Raw genomic sequence first — 26,679 nt, 5'->3', positions numbered from 1 at the left:
GTGCCGAAAATATACTGCTGAATATTTTCTTATCATGTAAACATATTTATGTTACAGATTAAAGTTTTCACCTCCAAGTATTTGGGAATTTGTCCTTTTTACAGCAGTGATATATCATCAGGACTACTTTACAGTCAGCTGTGCATGAACAGCAGAGACAACAGCTGAGAGGCATTTAACAGCTGCCTTGGGAAGTTACTGAGCTGCACCTGTGTGCTGTGGAGTTCTCTGCGTGGTCTCTACCAGGTAAATACTTGTAAGTTTGAATTCTAAGATAATATCCTTGGATTGTAGTTTACTTTCACTGAAATAAATGAAAATAGCAAAGCTGTTAGCATGTGAATTGGTGTCTGCCAATCTGGGTCCATAACTGCTGCTTCATGAGACTTTAAAACAGAGTAACAAATTAACCAGTTGTAAAACTAATATATTAAAGAAGGAAAGTAAATGAGATGTTAGTATCTAAATCTATTGGCTAGACACATTTAAATGTCCAGCTCTGCATTTTCCCTGTGCTAGGCATGGCAGCAGCATTTCTAACGTAGCTAAAGCAGATGGTGTTTTACCATAGAGTCTCACCTGTGAAACTGAAAAGATTTATAGAGAAAAACTGCCCATACTGTAGTCAGTGTGCTCAGGAAATAGTCTTTTTTCCAGCCATTTGATATAGAAAACACATGACCTATTTTGTGTACCATCCTAGATTGTCTTTCTCAAAAACAAAAGGATTTGGCTTTGAAGCCTAATACAGGATGGGGCCTAAAATGCAAGTTGCTTTCTGACAACGATATCCATTAAATAAATCCTGTATTATATTACACCTTTTATTACATGTAAACTTTGGCACTGAAAGCTTCAATTCGTACACAGCAACATCCACAAATACAAGTAATTAGAAGCAGGTGAAGATTTTCATTTTGAGGATCTCAAAGCTAAGACACAAGTTGTGCTTTAGGAAGTACGCACGCATAACTTTCAGATTGGAAAATAAGAGGAAAAAAAGAAAAAGAAAAAAGGAGAAGAGGGCCCGGTGGGAGCGCTCAGCCCCCACTGAAGCCCCCGGGCACTCTCATCGGGATCGGGCAGAACCGAAAGCAGGTAGAGGCACTTCCTGCAGGCAGCACCGCAGAAGGGAGTTTTCCTCTGATCTCCCTCAAAAACCAATCAGGCCAGATCAGCCAGGCGTTGATTCTCCCTCCGTCCCTCCTACACCTTTCCCAAAGACCCAATGGCCTTGTCCCTCTGGGAGATTGACTAGAGTCACATGAGCCGCACCGAGGGCAGGTAACTCGGGAGAGGCGAAGGGGGGAAAAAAAAAAAAAGAAAAAAAAAAAAACCCAGGCTCAGGCTGGGCTTCTGCCATGATGTCAGAGGGAAAGAAACCCACAGCTTGCTAATTTCACCTCCCAATCGGCCCCGGGAAGAAGGAGATCACCGGGAACAGGTAGAGATGCGAGTTTTCTCCGTTTTCCCTTTTTTGGTCTCCAAAGACCTAACTCCTGAACAGCTCTTTCTCTCCTCTTAATACCGTGACTCCTCATCTCTCCTTTCCCCTTTGATCACTTGGAGGTAGGGGGTGAACCTTTGCGGGGTTTTGTTGTTCCTTTTTTTGTCCGTTTGCGTGTCTTTCTTTTACTTTTTTTCTCTTTTTTTGACCTCTGCTTTTGATTGTAGTTGTTTCCCCCTGTGGTCATGACGGCTTCGCACAGTGACTCTTTGGTGGTGTTGTTTGGGGCAACAGCTGGTGCATATGGGGCTAAACTGGGTTCGGATGAGAGGGAACTAATTCTCTTGGTGTGGCAAGTTGTGGATCTCCCCAGCAAGAAGGTATGGCTTCGACACCCGGCGAGGGCGCGTTGCGGGGCGCACGGCGGGCGGCTGCCCGCGGCCGTTTGTTCATTTCACAAATGCACCCCGGGGTGGGCTGCCCGGCCCCTTCACAAAGCCCTGCCGTCCTTGTCGCTTCTGTCCCGTTTGAAGGGAAGGGGTAACTCTGAAGGAACGCCAGGCCGCTCCCCGCCGCCCCGCGCCCCGTTCTTCCCGAATCGTCGGTAGTTCCCACTTGGGGATGTCTTCCTTAAAACACAAAGCTGCGCTGCAGCTCTGAGCGTGCACGCTGCTCCGCACTCGGCGTAACCGTCGGGCCCGGGCGGCCTGCTGCGGGAGGCTTTTGTTGTTCTTTAACCAACGTTTGGCTAACGCTTAAGAGAACCTTAAATTCCTTTAATTTTTATGCTAATCTGAAAGCATATTCCAGCTCCCCCATCCCTAAAATAATAATAAAAACAAAGCAAAACAAAAAAAACTTGATGACGAGTCAGAATGCCTAGAGATGAAAGGCTTTGATAGAATGAACGCGTTTGCTTTGATAAAACGATCAATTTTGTGAGGAGATTTGGGAAACTGCCTTAACACTAGGCGATTTTCCCTTTACGTTGAGCAACTCCCTCTAAAATGAGCTGAGTGCAAGCGGTGTGGCGTGAAGGCCAGCTTTGGTGCCCGGAGCTGAGAGCGTGGCTCTCCCGGGTGGGAGGGGAAGAAACCCAGGCGAAAGGTTTCGATTTGTGAAATCGACAAATGCTTTTTCTCATTGTGATTGTTACTGGCGCAGTGATACTGCACTCTTCTGATTTTTCTGCCGTCTTAAATGTTGTTAAAAAGAGCTTGTTGGTTTGTTCCTCACTTTTGTCCCGTTTCTTAAATGTTTTTAGGTAGGGACACTACACAAATCCCTGGTGAAAGCAGACAATTTGGAGTTAAGTGACCAATGTCGTGAAGTGAGTGGTTTAACACCAGAGGGCCTGGGCAAAGCTGAGCCTCTGGACCGGGTTCTTCAACAGGTGAGGTGCTGCTCTTTGAAACAGGGGCTCTTCAGGGTGAAATCTGGGGACAAAGCCCAACTATTTGGTAAAATGAATACTTCAACTGTCTTTCGCTTTGAAGTCATTAGCAAGCTGTTGTGCTTGAGATAAAACTAACCTAAACAAGACGTGAGACACTTGAATTGGAAGTCCTGTAATTCTGAAAGAGTTGTTCAACACCAGCTGATTCTCAGCTCTGGCTTCTGATAGTTTTGATGGGCATACTTTTATTCCAGATTTCTCTTGCCCAAGACTTTTTTTTAAACTGTAAGGATAATAGCAGTACTGCTTAAACTTTGGAGATGCAAGTGGTATGTTTGAATATCAGATGAACTCATTGCTATAAATGTGAGTCTTCTCTCAGTTGTTAGATGTAGTCTCAAATGAATTCTTTAAAAGCTATCCTACATGAAACAGTGGCTTTTTGTTGTATTCTTCCAGATGAGCTTAATTAGTGATTGATTGTTTCTTCAGTTTCTGTATTTTACTCTAACTTGTATCACTCTAGATCTATAAATCTTTGTGATCCTTGTGATTCAAGAGGCCATAAAGTACTTAAAAACTTTGATATGAATACCATATACTTACTCAGTTCCTGAAATTTTACTTTCTTTCCTTTTTGTATGTGCAAAATGTGCTCGAGTGGAAAAATACAATAGTGCATTTTTGTGGAACATATAAGACTGGCTTTCCACACCTTGTCTGAGTCACTTGTAGGTGTGTTTCAGCAAGAAACTTGCTTAGGCAGTAGAACAGGTTCATGTTGCTGTAAGTTCTGGTGACACAGAGGTAGCTTTGGCAGACTGACTCCTAACCCTCTGTGATATGGGACGGCTATCATTTCACTCTGGAGTGGGTATCTTTAAAAACAGAAATATGTAACTACTGTGTGTTGTAGAATTTCTTGGCAACAGCCATGAATGACATTTATTACATGTTTTGCTCGATTTTAAGACCAAGAGGTGATTAAAAAACATTTTTTTTTTGAGGCTTCAAAATAACCCCTGAGAAAGTGTGCAGCTGCAGGTTTGGTCTTGTCCCAGATCTTGCACTAAAGACATCTGGAACAGCTTAGCCTAGTACACTCTGTTTACCTTTATAACAGACACACTTTAATTATGCTCAATACCTTGTGAGAGATTGTATCTTGTTGCTGTAAATTGCACTGTAGGTGGGTCTGCGTTAGCAAATAAAAGGAAATACTAGCTTTGTGTGTAGGTGTGGTAGAGACTCTTGAAAAACAGGAATTTTATCCCTTTTGTTTGGTGTGTCTATGCAACTAGTGATTCTGCTGTTAATTGTTGGATGCCAGTTGTGATGCAGCTAGCTCTGTCCTAAGTCCCCTCGAAGACACTTCACTTAGGCGTGTGTCCCTGCCTCTCCATGCTTCCTGTCTCCATGGGAGAATTAGTTCAAGCTCTCACCTGCAGTGGTAGAAAAAGGTAGAATTCTGTATTCTTTAACAGAGTTTATCCTTTTCTGCGTTTTTTTTGTTTTTTTTTTTTTTAAGATAAGTCCATTAAATGATTTAACTGCATCATGTATTTTCAGGATGTTTCAGGTGTTTATTGGTACATGTAGATTTTTTTCCTCTCACTTAAGAGTTTTAATTAGAAAAAGCACAGATAGATGGAGTGATTATTTGAAAAGGAGAAGGAAAAGGAAGTAAACTTGTGCCTTGATTTGAGGTAATGTTATATAGTATGTGAAATTAGCCTTCCACGCCCTGCTTGGGTTGTGGTGGAGTATCTGATGATGCAGCTGCAAATTGCTTACTTGAACTCAACCTTACAAATAAAAGTTTCAGTGCCTGTGTCTGGCTTGTCCCTTGGGTTCTCAGCCTCTGCATGTAGGGGGAAGTGAGACTCTCCAAGCATAAAGCCATTGTAACTTCTGTCCACACTTCAGAGATCTCTTCCAACCTCAGCCACTCTGTGATTTTGGTTTGGCTATTCATAACTGATAAACAGTGGATGAACTTCTGTGGGCCTGGAGGTTCTTCTGCTGACTGCAGAAGACTTGTGAATTTTTAGATTGCTTTCCAAGAGTGATAGCGACTACCAAAAGCCTGTAGTCTGTGGTTAAGTCTGTACTCCTCGACAAAGCACTTCCACAAATGTTGCATCATTTCAATTGTACTTTATATTCTTGCAGCACTGCATCTAACATAGCTTATTACTTGGATTTGTTCTCAGTGTTTTGAAGTAGTTGTTTTCCCTGATAGATTTTTGCTGTGTAATTTTGCAGAGGGGCATTCTAAATCACAGTGCCCCCTAAGTAATTAATGTTTATATTGCTGTGTGTTCTGTACATTTTGCTGCAAGGTTTTAAACACTGTTCTTGTCCAAGGTCACAAGCATTTGATTCCACACATGCTAGTACATTTATGGGATCCAGCTATATTTTCTAGCAAGTGATGTGCAATGTGTTGATAGCTATTTTGGTTGGGGAAGAGGGAATCCTCATAATGTACAAATATTAGGGAAATAGTTGTACCTTGGAAGCAGTCTGCTTGATGTGTTTAGTTCAAAGTGAAAGTAATAACTTGGCTCTGTTTTTGAGACACAAATGGTGAACGTATACCTGCTGACTAAAAAGTGTTGTAAGTGGAGAGTGCTACTGGGTAGAGAAAACCTGGGAGGGGTATTTTTTCTTATTTTAAATGAAGAAATCTCATGTTTGTGTGTCTATCTGGAACTGTCTTGAACCTGTGATGTAAGCCTCTAAGCACACATTGCCTACAGTACTTGGAAGGGAACAGTGTCCAACGTTTCTTCCTGCATTACCAGGACTTCCTTGCGAAGTTACTTCGGTCGTATTTCAAATCATAGTGCTGTCTTTTTTAGGACGTGATTTTGAGTTTTTTAAATAACTGCTGGAACTTCATGGTTTCCCAGTTTCTAAGATTTTTAGGGAAAGAATTATTTCCAAGTTGCTCTCTGAAACTTTACAGGAATGGAAGCTTGCTTTGAAAGATCAAAACCAGAATGAACTTTGCCTTTTTCTCATCCCCATGATTCTGTCATTAAAAAAGCTGACATCTTCAGGTGCTTCTCTTATAATATCCATGGGGATTCTGAAGTTAAAGATCGAATATGAAGTTGAAAGTGTGGTGAATTTCTTAATCCTTCCCATGCAGAAAACCTGTCTGAATCAGCATGATTTGCCTTCAGACCTATTACTTTCCTTTTGCAAGGTGTTGTTTGCATGTCACCCTGACAAAGGATACAGCCTCAGAAGAGCTAACAGTTTTGAAGATCTGACTGCGGCATTTGGCTGTAATTACCTTTTTACTTTAAACAGTACACATGAAAAGGGAGAGTTTCTCATGAGAGCTGGGTCTGTGTTTGGGGCCTATTGAAGATATCCAAATATCATCTATGGAGTGACATTTTAAGCGTGAAAAATTTGTCTGCAAGACTGACTTAGCCTTGCTGAGCTTTCATCACGCTTTACATGGATGCAATATGTTAGCAATACATTTGATTTGTATACTTGAACGGGTTGGTCATTCTGTGTTTATTTTGCCCCCCTTAGCTAAACTGTGCACTGTCACTTCATCAGATGATAACAAGTTGATAGTTCTCTAAAGCCTGTTTGAATGCTTATTGACCATTTACATGAGCTGCACGGACAGTTTATTTTCTCAAGTATCGAGACATTCAGCAAGAAACAAGCTGGTTAGGTGAGCATTGGGAAAGAAATGGGGGAAGAGGTGGAAGAACCACTGAATTCCTCTAACCTGATAAACCGGTTACAACTTCTTTAAAGAGAAACTTGTTCTGCAGCCTCCCTTTCACAAAAGGCTAGCACAAAGCTGTCTTGGCTCCTTCTTTCCAGCTGTCACACCTTTGTTTTGGATAAGTGATTTTTTTAAAATATTTTTTTAATGCACTCTTAGGCCTCAGACTGGAGAAAAAAGCCTGAAAACACGTGCTGGCTGCCTGTCTGTAGTCAAATAAATACAAACCCCGAAAATAAAGGGTACACAAAAAGGAGTTTCATGTGTATATCAGTGGTAATGCTGGGCTGTTCTCCTGGGCTAGAAGGTTAATTCCCATTGTTTTGCTGTTTGACCACATTAAGTTTAGCTAACTTGAGAACTAAGAAGCATGTCAGTATGCATGTTCAAAGAAGTTTTCATGGAACTGATTATAACCTAAATTGTATTTCTTTACTTACTGGTACTATGTCTGGTCTTCAGTCTGAGATTATTTGGTGACTGTATCGTCCCAATATAACATTTGATAGAGCCTGTATTTTGGAGTATTTGCTCTGAGTGTGGAAGTTTTGGAGCAGGTGTTTGGGAAACCTTTGGCAAGTGTTCCTGAGCAGGCTGTTCTTTCCACAGCAAATATTTAGGGTGTAGTTTCACAAGAGCAGGCTTCAGCAGTGAAGCCAGCTTCTTTCTCCCACTGTGTCATAATTTGACATTCTTTTTATTTTGACAGTAAGGCTTTTTGTGAAGCTGTGCTGTGATTGGAGTCACTGAAATGAGTAGGTAGGGTGGGATCTTTTAAGCTGCTTTCCTGTCCAAGCTTACGTCCCATGAAACTGCACCCTTTGGTTGCTTTCATGATCCAACATGTTTGATGGTGATGCCAGCTGAAGGTATTTCTGCCCTCACATCAGTGCTCTTAAGCTGCAGTTGCACAAAAACTTCATGGCACCTTTGACTTAGGCAGTTCTTACATGGACCTCTCTCCCCTGCATTCTGATGGTACATAGGGTTTGGGGGCTGCATACTGAAATGGAGCAGGACACAGCTGTGAGTTGAATACCAGCTCTGTCTGGTGAGCAGTGTGGCATACAGGCAGTTGGCTGCTGGGGACAGTCACAGAGCCAAGGTGTGGGCAGCACTGTGGGTGAAATGAGAGAAATGCTTTAAGGCAGGTGGGATGCCAAGCAGTTTGTAGTGTGGCCTTGGTTTGGTGTCAGCAGGAAGCAATGAGGATCCTCTGACAGACAGACACAAGGTGTCCTTCAGGTTGTCAGAGCAGGTGAGGCACAAAGTCCTGCTCCTGGAGGAGGGCTGAGAGTGCTCTCTGTAGTCTTATCTGCCATTCTGAGTGTCTGTTAGCTTCTAATAGCTTCCTGTTTCCTCTGATAAATTTAGCTGAGCATTAATTAAATAGTTTGATATCAAATATTGTCAGTCTTCACAGTGGGGAAGTAAAGGTGTGGTAGTGCTTCCTGTAGCTGCAGGCTGCCGCAATCTGGAATTTTTCTGTTCAGTAATGAAAATGGATCTCTTCTTAAAGTGCTGTAGTAATTCTGTTGGTAGTGGGCTAAGTAAACTCTTTTTTTTTTCTTACTACTACAAATTCTGTCCTACTCCGCTCCTCCTGAGTTATAATTAAAGCACTAAAATCTGCTCTCTTAAACAGATCAGAGTTAATACAAGAAACAGTCCCTGTGTTTTATATATATATAAAACATGTGTAAATATATGTATATATATAATGTGAATGCATTTGTTACTAATAGCAGTTGTGCTCTGTTAGCTTTTATGGAAACCTTCGCCTATCTGAAGGCTACAACTTTTGTCTGAATCCCTGGAGTATTTAAGCCTTGCTTTGTTCCTGTATTTAGGCACATTTAACTTCAGGATGACCAGAGAATTAAATAAAGGAATTCGTCTAAAGCTGTGTATTAGTTTATCTGAAAGCATGAAAATGTGGTATTCCCATTTAGCTGGGCTGTGTTCTTCCTTCTCTTGAAATGAAAAGGAGATAGCAGTGTTCATTAGAAGTGTGTGATTTGACCCAGTGATTTCAGGATAAGCCTGACCAGGCCTTTTGAGGTAGTGGATGCTGCTGTTTGTTCCAATGAAGTTAAATGTTAATGTTAATTCTCTCACTTGTGCTAGATGGACTAGCACGTATAGAAAAATGAATGTTACAGTGACAGTGTGGAGGCAGGCATTTCAACCCATTCTGAGCAACGTGATGTTCAGAGTTTAGAACTATTGCTAGCAGTTTGCTGTGTTCTCATTGCTATAATGTTATACTAAATACTTGAATTTCTCTTGAAATTGCTCTTGTAACTTAAAAAGTCTCTGGAAAGTGGTAAAGCACAGGGTAGGAGCTTGTTAATAAAAGCAGTGCTGGTGGTATGTGATCCTCAAACTTTGTTCTATAACTTGCTGTAAGTAGCTACTGAAAAAGACCTTGGAAATGTCTTAACGAACTATTTTCAGGTTTTCAAAACTGTCAGAAGGATAATAAAGGAAGAATAAAGGATTTGGATTCTACTATTTTAATAAAAGCATGCAAAAGTTCAACCAGTTCTTGCATATTAACATGGAAGCAGTTTGGAAAATTTGTGGGTACTCTGTATTGTCTGCAAACCTTTGCTGTTTCCCTGTTGATCTGGGCCTTGTCACAGCTTGTGGGAGGGCTGTGCTGTTCTTGCATCAGTGTGTTGGTTTGTACAGAATTTTTATTAAAACAAAAACACCCTTAGGTTAACATGCAGCAGGTCTTGTGTGGCTGGGTGCTCCCAAATGAGGGCAACACCTCTGTCAACATGTTGCAGCACTTCTCTGCTGAACATTTAGGTTTAAGAGTGACGCATCGGTGCTGACAGGAGTTGATGCTGCTAGCAAAGCAGAGTTGTGGCCAATGCTATAAAAATGCTGACTGTGATTTGATTTGTTTAGGAGTAACTATGTAATGTCAGCTCTGTGTTATTTTATGCTTCCTATAGTTAAAATTGGAGCTTCTGTGTCTTTCAGTTAGAAACGTAAAAAAAAAAAAAAAAAAACCTGTCTCTTCCTCATGTTTCTATCTGTGGTATCTCCTTAGCAAACTCTTACCATCTAAAGTTTATGAATGGGAGTGATTCCTCTGTCTGTTCAGCAGTCTTTCTGGAGAAGTCAACCAGCAGGCTAAAATGGAAGTGCTGCGTACAGATGGAATTGTTACGACTTACAGGATCACAATTAGGAAAATGGGATGTCAAATAAGATTGTTAATAAGGCATGATGGAATCGAAGTGGCTGTGGGTCTCACGGGCTGTGGATCTCTGTGGCTGACGTATTATGCGAAACTACATGGTGAAATGCTTACTGTAGCAAGCAAGTTTTAATCAAGGGCCATTTTAGTAACCTCTAATGAGAGGGGGAAAAGCTGCTGCCATGTAATTACGTTCCCTGGCAGTGGGACTTCTATATGTGTTTGTAGTTCAGTAGAATAATGAAATATTTGTCTGTATTAAAAATCTTTAGAAAAAGCTTGGTAACAGTGAATTGAAAGCCTGTGGGTACATTAATTGCATTGGTTTCAACTAACTTTGCTGTTTTTTAAATTCTTTGCTATGTTACAGCACTGATTTAGTGTTGTCCTTATATACGTCTTGTAAAATGATCTTTTCTTTTCCATTCCTATTCTAAATCTTATTCCCTCTCCTGCACTGATTTTTTTTCTTCATAACAGTTGCTGCTTTGCATGAAAAATGCAGGGGTACCATATTCTTGTTTACCTTCTTCATCACTTTCTGACAGCTACATGCTCATTTCAAGACAGGAAAATATCAACACCTTGGAAGATGACTTCTTCTGTATCCTCAGTAGATACAGGATCAGAAATCACATTTGCTCTAGAAACCTTGGTGTGTTGCTCTGATAAATGTGTTGATGTTCTTTAAACTGTTTGCAACCTACTTTAGTATACTTCTCTGTGGTAACCTCTGCTTTGCTTCGTTATAAGCAACTGTTATACTAATATGACCCTCATTCATTAAATCCACATGCTGAGAAACTTGTTTATAAGGTAAATATTACGTTAAAAGTTATTGGGAATTGAAGTTTTAATGCCCACTGTTCATGAGCATCAATAACTTGTAAAATGAATCTTAATTTCAAGGTTAAGGAACTGTTCTTATTTTCTTTTCAGAAAATTTTGCTTCTATGCTGAAGTTGAGTACCCTTTAGCTTAAAAGAAGAAGCTATTACTTGATCTCAGGGCACACTGTGAGCTGTCTGTATTATCACTCTTACTGAGTTGAAACCAAAGTTTATTAGTGGTGTTCTCATTCTCTGGCTCTAATTTATAGAGAAACTTAATGTGTGCTTTAATATTTTAACTAATTGTGTAGATCTTTACAGTGTGTGACATCAAATGTCTACACAAATAAAGTAGAATTACTGTCCTGATAAGTAATTCTGTCGCAGTGAATTGCACTATAAGTAAGTGAAGAAGTGCTATATTATGCAACCAGGAAAATAGGAATGTGAAAACCACTATGGAAGATTCCCTTTAAGTAGATTTTATTCTGTGTTAATTTGGGAGTCCTTTGCAGCTGAAGGGAGTCACAGAATGATGCATAGTACATCCAATATCTTGAATAACTATTGGATCAAGGAGTGGGTGTATGAGTTTGAGAGCTGGAAGATGCATTGCACTTGCAAGAATATGACTAAAAGAGGGCTTTGGGATTTTCTTGATTGTTTCTTTATTTGTGTGTAGTGGCCACTGTTACTCCTTAGAGCAAAAATTGTAACACAATGAGCTTCTGCTTATTGTTATAATTGTGAAAGAACATCAGGTAAATAAAAAGGGCAGAAGAAGAAAGCTGATGCAACTGTGATGTACATAAAGAAGTACAGGAGAATATAAATCACCTCCCACTGCCCCATTTAAACCTCAAACAGAAGTAACTGATCACAAGAAGCTGTGTGGCTTGCTTCATGTTCTATGCAATTCTTATCAAGTCTTCTCAGTCACAATATTTCAAAACAAAAAAGCTACCTGGAAAAGAGAATGCAGTTCTCTAAGATTAAGTGGCGTCTAAATAATGTCACCACTAATGTTCTTGTTCTGTACTGGGTATATTTCAGTCCCTGGGGATAACCCAGTGTAAGTTCTGATCTTACTCAGCCATGGATTACTCAAATCTTAGAGATAATCATTTTACTTATTTTCACTATTTCTTAAACTGAATCAATTTTTGATGCATGGTCTTGCTGCTTCAATCTGACTTCAAAATTTCAGAGGCTAAAGGCTGGCTGGCTTAGAGATCATCTCATTTTTGCTTTCATAATGGCATGTTCAATGAGAAATTGAAAACTTAGAGTAGTTTCATGAAAGTTTTACGTTTTGCTCATATTTGTGAGTTTGAGCAAGGATTACTTGAATTCTTTTATAAGCAAAGACATGCAATGGATCTCAGATCTGTTTTTCAGGACAGACAACGTGTATTACTTTACAGGTTAAAGGTGAGGCAGGAGTACGAAAGTTTCCTGAAGAAAACAGAATTGAATAATATGTATGTCTTTTTGTATTTACTTTTCTTTCCTTGGACATCTGCAAAAAGAACCTGGAAAAAGAAAAGAGGGAAAAAACACAGAAAGCAATATTTAATTTTAAATATATTGGCTGTTCTCCTACAACTGGTTAAGCTTGCACTACAAACAATGTGAGATAGTGTTGAGTAAATAGAGTGGTACCATGCATTACAGTCAATAGAGCCAGTGCTAAAGATCACATTGCTATTGAAAGTTTGTCCTTGAAACAGAGGAAAGAGAGAGTGGGGGTTGTATAGAATACTATGAGAGAGAGCTTGGCAAAATTTGAGGAAGTGCTAGTTGCGCTGTACTAAAACCTGGAGTTCAGGAAGTATGTTCAACGTTTTCTTTCAGGCTGCAGTGACTTGCTCTGTGAGTTGAACTGACAGCCAGCAGCCTGTGAGGACTGTGAGGCACCACCATAATCCTGTTTGAAATATAGGTAAAAGGTTGACAGAACATGGATTTATTTATTTTTTTAATTTTTTTGCAAATATTCCAAGTTTCCTGAATCTTATCTTTTGTATAAGGACAGACTTGTGAATAATGCACACTAACACTGCTAAGGTGATCTGTAAGATCTGTAACTTTTCTACATTTTATTTGTTATTTCTATCCAGTGGCCTCTTCTGTATGGGTTAATTTAAACAGGAGAACTACCTGCTTTTTCTCTGCAAGTGTTTCCTTATTGGTCAGTTCCCTGACACACAAGACAGTTGTAAAGTAAGTCCAGGATCTGCAGTTCTTATGCTGCTGTACTGGGCTTCTTTTGTCTCACACAAGACTAACTTCTGGTGGCTTATTTGTGGAGTCCTGTGGACATTTCAGCACTCTCTTATTAAAACAGACTGTGCTTTTGAAGATAAAAGCTGTGACCTGATTGCTGTGACATTCAGGCAGCCTAAACCATGGTCTCCCCTTTTATGCGTAATGCATTACCTAAATGAGATGCTGAGATACCGTAGCTGGAAAGCATGCAAATAAACTGGTACTGCAGACTTCTATCTGAGAAATAATTAATCAAATATGGCCATAAAATCCTCAAGTGATATGGTTTGGTCAGATCTTTGGCAGAAGGCATTCTTTCCTAGGAAAAAAAAAAAACCGAAGCTTTTAGGTAGTAGTTGTTTACCTTGTAGCACAAAGGCCCAGACCCAGTTAAAACGAGGCAAAGAAATAAATAAGGTAGAAACATTACACTTCTAAAACAGTTTATGATGATGTTGAGTCACAGAAATGTTTTTGATGCTGTACAAGCTGTCCCTGGGAGAGGCAATACATGACGACCATTGCTTTATTTCTGTATTTATATTCTACAATAGAAAAAAAGGAGGAAAGGTTCTCATGCAGAAAACCAGTGGCACGTTAACCTCATTTAAGCTGAAGTTACAGACTTTCCATGTAACTGTGAAAGAATATGATGAATTTTAAAGTATTTATTGGATGGGAAGGGTGTAATCAACTTGAATTTTCTTCCTTGAGCCGCTAGCATCGTAAGAAGAGGTGTGCATGGCTCTGCACCTCCCTGATTTTACAACTCTATGGTGACCAGTGTGGTGGCAGTGAGGACAGAATGGTATTATTTCAGATTCCCAGAAACAAAGGAAAAGATGAAAATGGGCATCTTCAAATAGTTTTAAAAATAGATATCCTGGATTGATTTATTTATTAGCTGCTTGCTGCTCAGAAGGCTTACTGTGTTTGGAATTTATGGCAGAACTCCAGGCAGATGTTGATTGAGGCTTTAATACTATCTCTGTTGGCAGGAGCTTGTCCTATGATTGGGAAGTATTATGTTTTTTAATATGAGAAAGGAAACATGAAGAGTTTGTGTCTGTATAGACACAAAGTGTAGGTGAAGATGTTTTGAAAGAACATCAGAAGCAGCAGGAGGTGTGGTACCTGGTTTGCTGTTGTTGAAACTCTGTTCAGGAAAGAATTCAAGATTATAAGGTTAGTAGGTAGCAAGAAGTTGTGCAGAATACTTGAGGAGAGGACAGCTCACAGTGCTTGCAAACTCAGTGCCATTTCCTGCAGCTCCTTGAGACTGAGGTGGTAGGCTTACACTTGCCAGTTCCAAAGCTGGATGGAAACTGTTCTGGATGTGGGTAATATGTGGACTAATAGTGGACTATCTCAGGTGTGCCTATGGTGGCCACTGTGATTGATTACTCAGTTATTTAATACCTTTTTAGTACCTTTATACTAAAGGTGATCATATTGAGCACTGTTAAACCATCTATGTTGGAAATGAAGCCCGCACCTTTGTCCAAACTAGTTTTCAGTCACTAAGTAATCTCAGGCATTAGTGTTGAAGGGAGTAAAATCTAACTGGAAATATTGTTTCCTAGCATTTCTGGTGAGTGGACCTGGGCTGCTTTTGTCACATTCTTCAAGTTTTCTCTGCAGAGAAATTAAGCCCAGAGGCAGTTCTTTTTTCCTGCTTAAATAGTATCTAAATGTAGTATATCCTGTGTAGCTAGGAGGGAGAGGGAGGAAAATATCAGCTGCAACTTGTTGGCTTAAGTGTTGTTTTTCCTTCATATAGCAGTTTCAGTACAAGGTCACCATGTGGAATAGCAGCTAACAGGTGAACAAAGGCAAGGACTTACTATAGGATTCACTGTTTAAAAAGTTACCTAGCACAATAAAGGGTTATCATACTTGTAAATAGTGCTGAAAAGCAGTCTGCACACTTTCCAGTAGTATTGACATGCTTTAAATTCCACCATTGCATGGTTAAGGTTGACATTATCAGCAAGATTTGAAGAGTGAAGGGGTAGAAAACTGTCTGTGAGAGTATTGTAAATAAATGTGAAACCCTTCTGGGTGTAGAGTCTAAGGCACAAAGTTCGGGTGAAAACATATTCCAAAGTCGTCGTATCATGTGTGGGTATGTCATGTGTGTTCAAGCTTTGTGTACCAAACCACTGATTTGTTACTCATGAGATTTCTCTGCTACATTAAAGCCTTTAAGTCTTAAGGGAGACCTTCCTGGGTGTTCTGTTTTTCAGCAGTGCTCCAGTCTTGCTTAATGTTTGGTAGCAAAAGAGTTCTTTTTATCAAACTCTGCTGCATCTCACCCCTCCTCTCAAGACACACAAACGCCATGTCTGTGCTAAGGTGACACTGATGTAACAAACCCTTGTTGAACTGCGGAGTAGACAATACAAAGAGCCTAAAGAGATCATAGAATAGCTGAGGTTGAAGGGGACCTATGGATATCTTCTAGTTTAACCCCTTAAAGCAGGGGCAACTAGAGCAAGTTGCCTGAGACTGTGTCCAGTTAAGTCCTGTGTTTCTCTAAGGATGAAGAAGCTACAGTTTCACTGGGCAGCCTGCTGCCGTGTTCAGATGTCAGAGATCTCATTGCAGGAGCTGCACCTGCAAGTGTGTGCTTGGTTTTGGCTGTTCTGTGGTATTTGCATTGTAGAGGGCACTCTGTAAAATGAGTCTCTGAGGCAAGGCCTGCAATATCTTTGCCTGTCAATGCTGAAGATGTGGACCATCTTCAGAGAGGCTATGTTTGGGTTTTCATTTGTGTTTGGCTCTTGTCTTAGCAGGAAGAAGACACATAGTCATTGTATGATCTGTGTTATATGCAAAGAGTAACTCACACCAAAGGTGTAGAAGACAGCATACAGCTCTGATGTAGTCACTTAGAGTAATGGGTAATATTTTGTGGTTTTTGTTTAAACACAAGTCTGAATATCTTACGTGGTGATAAATAGTCTGGCCTTAGTTGAGGCATATGAGGTGCACGTTGAGACTGTGTATCACCACTCTGCAATGAACAAGCGTGTGGTCTCAGTGCTAGGAGAGCTGTAATTATGAGGAAGATTTAATATCTTTTTCAACTGACAAAGAAAATATGTCAAGTTAGGAGAGCTTGCATGAAAATGGACCTATGTTTCTGGATTGAAGAAAAAAATCATTTTATAGTTCTTAAATAAGTAGTGTCTTTACAACGTAAAATTGTTGTATGTGCAAGTCTGAATAGATCTTAGTTTTACTGGTACATTGAGGTAGATAAATTCCTTTTGTCAACCTGTCTGATAAACTGTAGTTGTCAAACTTCATAATGCTCATAAAATGTAATGAAAATGTGATAGTTTTCAGGATCTAAAGCAAAGCCTTGAGAAAGAGAGACCTGAAATTTAGAAACCTCTGTTTCAAAAATATAGAAATCCTTAGTTATTAGACATTAATAGTAACTCAGGTAAAACTTTTTTTTTATCTCAAACAACACATTATAAAAAACTGGAGTGTATCTTCTCTGTTTCTTGTGGGCAGCTGTGTGTTAGTAATTTGATGTCCTTCAGCTCAAGGAAGTATATAAGAAGAATATAGGAATCTAGGTGAGCCAAAAGAGTGTTTTTTCTGTTTTTCCTGAAAGTGTTCCTTTTAATAATCACCAAAAGGTGTCACTCCTGCATAAGGTTTTTGTTGTTTTTTTTTTTTGTTGGTTTTTTAAAGCATATTCTCTGGCAAAGCAACAGTTAGAATTTTCTGTTTGTGGAGGAGACAGACACTTGAGCGTGTGTGTATTCATGTATTTGTGTATAAGAGTGGGGCTCCACACCTCTTTTGCAAAGGACTTACCTAGAACGTGGAGACTGTTACGCTCCTTTTGACAGTCTTTATATGAAATCAGTTGATATCAATTTCTATGAAATCACAGTCTTAAGTTTTTGTCTGGTCCAGGTGTGACTGGACTTCCTGTAGTCTAAAGATGCCATAGAAGTCAAAATGAGCTCTTTTTAATAAGACAGTGTGTCATAAAATGGATCTCTTGTCCACGTGTACTCAGCACCAAATTATAATCTCTAGGTTATTTAACAGCATTATTTTAACATCACTGATATTAAATGATGCTTTTCCAGAGTGAAGACCATCTAGTTGTGCAAAGAGCACTGATAAATATTCCAGTACCATATTTTTCTGCACGGTGGTATGGATACATGTTTAACTTAAGTGTGGGACGTAAGCTAGGCTTCTTTCTGGAAGCTGATTTTGTCTAGAGTTAAACTGTGAAGATGCCTTTAATTCTTGGGCTTTGTGGATAATTTTGTGTTTAACCTGGTTCCGTTAGCTGTGTTGGGTAACAGTGAAACAGATCGACTTTTGTTGAAAACAAAAGTTTTCAATTATCTGTTTTTGTTGAGTAAGAAGCAGCCAAAATTTTGGTAATTTTTAGAGGTGAATGGAAGAGATTATTCCTCCAGATTATGTTGGTTTTAGATTTAGAAAAATAGAATTGTTTGTGTTGGAAAGGGAGTCTTAAAGATCATCTAGTCATCTGAAGCTCAATAGTGTGCTCGGAGCCTGGTCTAACCTGACCTTGAATGTCTTCGAGGACAGGGACATCCATGACTTCCCTGGGCAATCTGTTCCAGGGCCTCACCACCAATATTGTCAAAAAAAAAAAAAAAAAAAAAAAAAAAAAAAAAACAAGCCAAAAAACACTTCCTTACATCCCATGTCACTCTCCCTCCTTTTCACCTCCACGTCCTTTTCAAACAGGGCTGTGCTCCGTCCTTACATCATCTACCTTGTACTGATAGTGGAGGTTACTATGACCCAGCTGCAAGCCGTTGCACTTGGATTTGTTGAACGTCATGGGGATCACCTGGGTCCAGTGCTCCAGCCTGTCTAGGTCTGTCTGGGTGGCATTTCTTGGATATGTTGACTGCAACACACAGCTTGGTGGCAGCTGCAGATTGCTGAGAGTGTACTTGATCCCACTGTTGATGCCATTGATAAAGATGTTAAAGTCACAGTACTGTCTCCTGAGGGACACCAGTTGTCACCCATCTCCAACTGGGTGTTGCGTGGTTGACCAGCACTCTCTGAGTATGATCCTGTAACCAGTTCCTCATCCATTGAACAGTCTACCTGTCAAATCCATCTCTCAGTTTGGGGAGAAGAATAGTGTGGACAGCTGTGTCAAAGGCCTTTCTGAATTCTGGGTAGATGTCATCACTGGCTCTTCCATTGTCCACTGTTGCAGTTATACCACCATACAAAAAACAGCAATGTTGGTCAGGCAGGACTGGTCCTTTGTGGAGCTATGTTGGTTGTGCCATGTCACCTCCCTGTCTTCCACGTGCATAGTGTCCAGAAGGATCTGCTCCGTGATCTTCTCTGGCTCAGAGGTGAGACAGTCAGGTCAGTAGTTCAGATACGTTTCACTTGCCAGCATGGATGGGTTCTGCAACTGAATGACGTCTGTTTCATTACCATACCAGCCACAGACACAGCTCAGATGCAGTGGCCTTTCTCAAGGATGAGAACTATTCTTAGGGAAATGGGAATATCCAATTAGCCAGAGGTTTATTTTAGTGCATTGCAACTATTGAAAGAGCTCCGAGGAATCTTCGTGTTTTTCTAAGATCTACGGCTTTGTTCAGTTAAGGCTCCACGAAGGGGGCTGTGTCATTTCAGCCACTTGGGATTCATTGGTGGAAGTGCAGCAGCTTGTACTGGCTCTCATCCAGCTTTGCTGCTGGCGAAACATGTCTCTGCACTCTCTTTGTACTCTCAGCTACATGACCAAAAGCCTGTTTAGCCAGTTTTTCAAACTTGTCTTCAAACTCACTCCTTCCCTCTCAGCATGTTTTCCTTGAGAAATGTTTTATGTTTCATGGAGATATATAGAACAGCTTGTTGAATTCTTTCTCTTTTCTCTGTTTGATTTTTAATCTAAGTATTGAATTACTGAACGTGTTCCTTTAAATACAGAGTGATTCATCAGAACTCTAGCAGAAACTGAGCAGTGGAACCAGCTATGAAGTGTAGAGGATGGTGCCTGTGCACTGTGGTTCTTGCAGTCTAAATTGCAAGATGCAAACAGTGATAATTAGCACTATTAAACTGAGTTACTACAAAATGACTAGGTGAGCAGGGAAGACAGAGGGTGTGTGAGCTTGGGAGAAGTCTCAATGTGGAGCAGCTTTGCATGCTGAAGTGGAGCAGCATGAAGGGGAATGACAGGTAGTAAATAGCTGGGATGATTTTTCTAAGTGGAGTTAAGGGTATGTAGATGGAGTTTACAAAATGGAAGAGTTGTTCAATAACCTGTCCACATGTGAGAAAGAAAACTGTAATGTAAATTTGGCACTGGTCTTAAATTGTCTTTATCTTGCAATATTTGCGGTATGACTGTGGTAGGTTTTGTTCTGAGGTGCTGCCTGAAATTTGTAGTGTGAAAAAGGAGGCTGAAATGGCCTTTCAGCTGAAACTTGTAATCATTGAACTTGTATTTATAAAGCTGCATTAAAATATGTGCTCTAGTTGCCTTAACTCCTGAACACATGTGATAGACTTTGTCTTATCAGCTATGCATTGTATGGGAAACACAATCTGAGTAAAATGTGAATATTTCAGTGCAACAGTCTTGATTTGTTTATCTTTACCAATATATTTGATACTGTTTGGCATAAGTGTCCAAACATTTTTCTTTTTCAGTTTTCTAACTTGAAGACTTTTTGAAGACTACTTGCATTAGAAATAAAAAGGAGGCTGCATGTGTTTCCTGCTTCTGTCACAGTGTGTGTGGGACTTCTTCCATTTGATCAGAGCAGCTGTCTAATTGCATTCCAGTTGTTTGGGGTCCTGTGCATCTTCAGAAGCATAGGGTGCAAAGTTGGAAATCTAGGAGTGTTTTGTTATTGCTCATTGTAAAGCTCTGCTTCCTTTTGGCAAGAGCTCCTGTACATCATCTGGAGGCTGATGCCTACTGCCATTTCCAATCCCTTTTACAAATATTTGCTTTTTACTGTGCCCAGGAGTTAAAACAGAAAAAGGTGCTGCACTTAGAAAGAAGGCAATTCTCACTGTATTTGTTATTATAGTGAGGATGTTTGTTGCTGCCTGTGGCTGTGGCAGTCCCCATAACTGCATTTCTGAAGTGGTTCTTTTTGAGCTCTGGAATTTTCTTCTTTTTCTGATGTTTACACATCAGCTGAGGTATTTTGAGCACTCTTGGATCTCAGTTTTCTGACTTTAAATCATTCCTAAACAATGACTTGCTTTATAGCCTCAGGTTCTCCAAGCCTTTAGCTTGTGGTAGGAACCTGGGCTACCAGTCAGGAGGAAACTGGCATTCTGATCTGCAGGAATGTCTCATGGTTGGTTGGTTTGCTTTGACAGTGTGCAAAGAATTGCTTTGGAAAGGACTGGGGGAGAATATTTCACCCTTTAGAAAGTTTCAATTATCTTCTGTTTCTATATAAAATGATCGTTTAGTAACATGGTTATACCTACCAGGGCCACTCTGTGGGCCAGCATAGTAAAATAGGATGTGTTACTTTGTCAGAGGTGGATATTGGTGATACAGCAGCAGGGGCTGAACCCTCCCACCAGTGTTCTATTACTTTGTGTTGCTGTGTGAGAGATGCCAGCAGAGGGGCACTCTGACGTGGAAGTATGAAAAAAGCAAAGGTGTGTTGTTGAATTCCTCCAGCACATGACAAAAAATGGCACCCACTGACATTAATTGCTGCTTGTTGAACACTTACGGATACCAAACAGTGGATGTAAGCACAGTGAGGCTGTGGGTGATGTGTTTCAGCAGTGGTGACAGCAGCAATGGGTCACCTCTGCTGCTGTAGGTTTTTCAGTGTGGTATGCAGGCTGCTTGAAAATGCATTGATGGTGAAAATGCATAACTAATGATGGTGGTTATGCTGAGAAACAGTATTTTGTAGCTGAGAGTTTGCTTTATCAATCTTTTGTAGTTTCCATGGGAATAAATAGGAGGCATTACTTTCAGTCTGACCTACATCTAGAGATATGTAGATATATCTTCGAATTATATATTGGTTATCTTCAAATTAGGCAAGCTGCACGAGATGTAAATAGCTTTCCTTACTTCTGTCCCTCAGTTTTATGTCCTGGGACGTGCAGTAGCCACCACTACAGCATTTCTAAGCTTAGAATGGCAGAAGAGCATGAGTTAGCCATCCAAGCCTAAAAAGGGGACCTGAGTTTGATTTAAGCAGATTACTTCAAAATAAGCCTTGGGTGTTCTTGTCTGTGCTGCTGCTACTATGTCTAATACAAGATTTCTCCCTTGTGAGCCTTACCTTTGGGACATAATTGCTGTGTTTGTTCTAAGTTAACACTGTGTAGCTGTGAAGCAGATCATTAGGATGTTGTCTACACAGATTAACTATGTAAAGTGTCACATGTGTTGGTAATAAAATAAACCAGCTGCTATTTTTCCCATACACGGATTAAAAGATAATATATCTTTGCAGTTGCAAATTTGTTCTTAGTTAAGGGGAGGGTGTTTTTCTGCTGTAGATTGTAGTTGAGAGCAGTGGGTGGCTACTGCATTTTGGTGTTAATTATTGCTTTGTTCGTGATGTGATGCTTTCCTGGGAGAGAGTAGCATTGAGAGGGAAGCTTAGAGTAATTATATTTCTCTTCTTGAATGTTAGTTAATGAGCTCCTATGTACTGATTTGATATATGTAGGAACTATGCTGTGTTAGTTGACAATTAGAAGCAGGGAATTTAATAATGCTGTGGGCTAATAAAGAGGCCAGAAACTCATCCAAGGATGGAAGATAGCACTTTGTGAGACACAGAGCCCTTTCCTTTTGAGAATTAAACATTTGGGGGATTATCGATTCTACATGCAAAGAATAACTTAGTTTTAGCTTAGAATTTCGGTTCTTAAGGTATCAGTTTGTTTTTCTTAGCATACAACTTTTGAAAATATTAAGGATATAACTGTTGTCAAAGGTAGCATAGGTAAAGAAAGACCATCACACAGTCAGCGTTATGATTCACCTTGGAGGGATTTTTTTCTTTAAAACATGGCACAGCAAATTTTAATAATTCAGATTTTGAACCTTATTATTACAGTACCACTTCCTTTATATGATCACATAATTCTTCCTAGTTCTCGTTTTTATGTTATTGCTGGTGTTCTTATTTTCTGTTATGCCAATGAATGTTGTTTCTTTGTCTGCCTTTTACTCAGGAGCTGCTCTCTATCATGGTTTTTGAAAGTTTTTATGAAATATTGGGCTTTTTACTTTCTTAAAAAGAAAATTAATGGTTACTGTTCGTTTTGTGGCATTATGTGTATCAGTCAGTAAGTGCAAGTTATCACTTTATTTTTCAGTTTATTCAGCTGGTATCCAGTGATTTGAAAGTATTTGGAAGGAACTCTTACACACTCTGCAGCGATGGCCAGTTACTCATTCGACAAGTCCTCCACCCAGAAACTTCTAAGAAGGTATGAGATCACAACTGACACAGAAAAGCACAACTGTGTTTGACTATGTTCTTTGATGTCCTTAACCTGAGTTTGAGATGAGCAACACAATTCCACCCTGGAAACTACAGAGGCTCAAGGAATAATTCCGATGATCCCCATGTTGTAGCACAGAAAATAAGGGAAAGCAAGATAAAGGCATACAAGTCATCAGAATGCTGTGTCATAGGGTGTGATTACAAAGGTCTAACCTCAGTGCACATGATAGAGAAGTACTGCTCTGTTAGGTTTGAATTAAGTCTTGTGTAGGGCTTCAGGTTTGTACCAAAATCTGAAATTAGTAGGAGCCATGTGTCAATGTACTGTAGACAGTAAACATGCAGGCAGTGACTTGTTGAGGAGAATGGCAGTCTATATTCCACCTGTATTTATTCAGCAGGAAGTAGCACTGCAGCTTACTTGCTACTCCCACGTGAAGCAGCAATTCCCAATCAAGCCTGTCTTGTACAGGAAGATAAATCTTGCCCTTGTGCGGGGTGGTGTCTGCTGAGTTATCCTGCTTGACAGGTCTGCAGGAACCCCACAGGAATGGGAGCTGCTGACGTTGAAGGAGGTGTCTGATCACCTGTGTTTTTCTTCTCTGTATATGAGTACTGGTTGTGTTGAGTTTCTACAAACACTTGTTTGGCATTTGTGTTCTATTATGAAACATAACATGGTGACTTTTCATAAAAACACATGCTTTTGTAGGAACAAAACATAGAAACAACGATACTTAGTGTTCAAATGTATTAGTATTGTTTATTTCTCTTTTCATATGCCATCCTGTAGCAAAGATTGTGGGTAATTTGTTAACATTTTTGTCTTGAAAGGAATGAACTAAAGCAGAAAGTAACAAAAGTAAAAAGTATCCTGTAATGCTCTGGAATCCGTAACTGGCCCGATGGAGAACTGGACTTGATGACATTCTTAATCTTCCAGTGTTACATTTCTTTCTCTTGATCTTTTTTTTTCTTTTTTCTTTTTTCAATGCATTTTCATTTGCTGCAGTCTAGTTACTCCTGAATGATGAATATTATTAAGCCTCAGAACTTGGCTCTTGCAGTTGTTATAAAGGGCTGCTTGGTTACTTTTCTCAGCTATTTATTTTCAGAGGGGATTAGAGGAAAGACCAACTTTCATATAGTGAAACAGCTGGAGAGTAAGAGAAAGTAAGAAAATTCTGAATTAGAACAGAACTATTTTTGGTCTGTAACATGGAGAGAAGAGCCAATGTTCATATGAAGTAATGATTAAATATTTATTTAGTAGTGTTATATAATTGAAGTTCTTATTCCTTCCTTACTGTTACATATTTGATATCTTTCAGCTGATGAAAGGTATTTTCTATGTTCTGACAGCATCTATATATACTGTTACTGTGCCTTGGTACAGCATTGCTTGTAAATGTTGTTACATATGAGAAAATACTGTGTCTTAATGGGAAGAATTTATGTAGCAGAAAAAACAATTTTGGAAGGTTTTGTGACTTTCTATACGTTTTCTCAAGCTGTTCTGCCTCTCAGCAGCAAATTGGGTCTGCTCATTTAGAGACCTAGTTCTGTAAGACTGCGGTGTTTGAACTTTTCCAAAGGATAAAAACAACTGGTCTACCTGAGGCTGATGACACGCAGCTATGTGGTTCATCAGACTGCGCCGTTCAGTCCAAGAATACTGATGAGAATGTGAAGGAATGTGTATAACACTTTGTTGTTTTCCTTGCAGAACTTCCTGCTGTCAGACTGCTTCTATTCTTTCTATGATCTGCGCAAAGAATTTCACACGTGCTACCCTAGTTCAGCCCCCGTGAAAGACCAGACAATCAAGAGCATGGCAGAATGTATCCTTTTGCTGCTGTTTTGCAATGGAATTGATTTAGCTTCTGTAGGTTTTATCCTCACTGTTACAGGTTTTATTCTCCTAAACTAAGATGGGTGGGTTTTAAAAAAATCATGGTTGTAAAAATCAAATTAACATTTCCTGAAGTGAGAGTGTGTGTGTGTGTGTGTGTGTGTGTAGGGGGGGAGGGCTCTTTGTATTGTTTTTAAATTTTTTTCTCTAGTAATGAAATCTAAACCATATTTAGTAAATTCATTAAAATACACAGAAACACTTAACCCGTCGTTTGCATGTATATTTGATCTTAATGGAGAAATGTTTATCTATCAGTGTGCCTTTTCAGGACCAAATGCCCTCCAAATTTCCATTTTTTGCAGACAATTATTGATTCTGCTTTGTTTAAAACAAACAAAAATTAAAAAAAAAATAAATAAACCAACACTACATCTTAATTTTAGGAGTAATACTGTGGCCCCAGAATAACATGGTTAAAGTTCAATTATGTTTGAAATGGTAGGAATTTATTCTACTCTTTTTGAGCTGTTAACACTATCAGTAGTTCTCAGAATGTTGACTGTGACAGTGAATATTAACCTGTTTGTGAATACAATTACAAATGCCTGATGGCCGTATATCCCTCTGAAGGCTGGTATCATTTGATTATCAATTATCAATCCTGTGTTAATAACAGGAAAGCCTATGGTTTGTTTACAGCTATTTGTTTAAATCTGTTATTTTCTATAATTGCCTGTTCAGATCTAGGCTTAGGGACAGATGAAACGGAGGAAGACTTTGGTGTGTGGCAAGTAAAAACAATGGTGGCTATCATTTTCAGCATGCTCTCTGAAAATTGTGGTAAGTGATCTATTTACACAATGCTGAAATTTTTCCTTTCTCTGTACGTGGACAGTGGAACTGTCATTCTTAAGTAATCTCTGACCCTGATTGTGTTTAAACTTCCTGCTTTGTTGCAGATCACATATTTACTGACCCTGAAACTGTGAAATACAAGTACGAAACAGGTCCTTGGTAAGTGCCCTTGTCACAGTTCATTACAGCCAAAGCTGAATCTCATCTACAGCAAAGAAAGCTTGCAAATATTTCCCCACTGTCACTATGGAAGTAGGTTGGCTCCTGAGAAAAGTAACTGTGTATTCAGCAATGTGGTGCACAGACCATAGCTGGTGTATTGAATGCTGTCTGCCTTTAAAAGTCACAGCAGGTGAAACACTTTGTTAACTAGTTTGTGTTCTGAATGGGAGTGAGGTTGACTTATCCTAACCAATGGTGAAAAAATATTTGTGAACTTCCCCTATGTCAACAGTGGCTGGTGCACTCTATACAGAGCTGAACTACGTAATGCTTTTGAAGAATTACCTACGAGGTTGTAGCTGAAGCAAATGAGAAAAAAGAATATTTCAAGAGACTGCTTGAATGATTTTTCTGTCTGATAGAAGCATAAATTAACACTTTTGTGAAAGCCTTAATGTTAATTATTTGTCTGGTCAAAGTGTACTTGGATATATTTTTATATCTAAAGTTTGTTCTTCGTGTGTTGAAGTACAAGCTGTTGACTAGAAGAAATGTTCCTTTCCTGACTGCTGGTGCTTTTCTGTCCTGCCTCTTCAGTGATTCATCAAAATAAGCATTTCTCTGTACCCTATCCTGATCTGAGTTACAAATTTGAAGGCATCTTTATTGTATACAGATTTCTTGTTGTGGGCTTGTTTTCTAGACAGACCACTCTATTTTTCTGTGATTTTTTTTTTCCCTTCTTTTTTTTTTTCCCCTAATATAAGTTGAATTTTGGTTTAGGCAGTCAACAAACAGAGTAGTACTTTGTTTTCAAACACACTTCATGACTTGTAGGATTAAGCATATTAAACATAAATAATATAAACTCGTGTTTAGGACTTCCTTGTAATCATCTACATGAGGTTGTTAGATCTTCTAAATAAATAAATTTTGAAGTTCCTTATTGCTTTGAGATATTCTTATTGTTCTTAAAGATCTGAGTGTGACAGAAAAACTGTGCCTCATGGGCATTGTGTATCTGAAGGGGTTACCCGATTATCTTTCTTCCCTGCTGAAATGAGCAGAATTGAAGAATCTCAACTACAAATATACTCTAGATTTTTAAGTTAAATGAGTTGTAAATGGAAATTTGATAAGATAATGGGAAACTTAGATGAAAGCTTAATTTTACTTTTTTTTTTTTGCTTTCTGTGCAGCAGTAAATCAGAGACAGTGGATAGTGAGACAGTAATACGTGCTAGAGGCTTGCCATGGCAGTCTTCAGATCAAGATATTGCACGATTTTTCAAAGGACTCAATATTGCCAAGTAAGAGGATAAGAATTTGTTTCACCTTAATCACTCTTTAATATCAAGTGTTTTTAATATTTAGCACACACCCTCTCAGGAGTGA

At 39.4% G+C, this 26,679-nt stretch overlaps 1 protein-coding gene across 4 annotated transcripts in view; it reads left to right on the top strand.

The window, feature by feature from the left end:
• Window positions 1–1,094: 1,094 nt before the first annotated feature.
• The window catches only part of ESRP2 (epithelial splicing regulatory protein 2), a 42,638-nt gene continuing 17,053 nt past the window's right edge, over window positions 1,095–26,679 (top strand). For 2 of the 4 annotated variants that reach the window (XM_065733301.1, XM_065733300.1), the window contains exons 1-8: window positions 1,095–1,444; window positions 1,675–1,827; window positions 2,712–2,840; window positions 22,282–22,395; window positions 24,139–24,253; window positions 25,009–25,107; window positions 25,227–25,281; window positions 26,484–26,594. In XM_065733301.1, the coding sequence (XP_065589373.1) occupies window positions 1,693–1,827; window positions 2,712–2,840; window positions 22,282–22,395; window positions 24,139–24,253; window positions 25,009–25,107; window positions 25,227–25,281; window positions 26,484–26,594 (758 nt within the window). In that variant the 5' untranslated portion in view covers window positions 1,095–1,444; window positions 1,675–1,692. The remainder of the gene's footprint in view (window positions 1,445–1,674; window positions 1,828–2,711; window positions 2,841–22,281; window positions 22,396–24,138; window positions 24,254–25,008; window positions 25,108–25,226; window positions 25,282–26,483; window positions 26,595–26,679) is intronic. The other 2 variants (XM_065733299.1, XM_065733298.1) reach the window with 2 other exon arrangements.

Source organism: Cyrtonyx montezumae, unplaced genomic scaffold (genome assembly GCF_038088225.1).
Source record: "Cyrtonyx montezumae isolate F1298 unplaced genomic scaffold, pur_monq_1.0 scaffold_17, whole genome shotgun sequence".
NCBI classification, from domain to species: Eukaryota; Metazoa; Chordata; class Aves; order Galliformes; family Odontophoridae; genus Cyrtonyx; species Cyrtonyx montezumae.
Note: the sequence above shows the minus strand (reverse complement) of the source record. Positions and strands in the feature narration are given on the sequence as shown.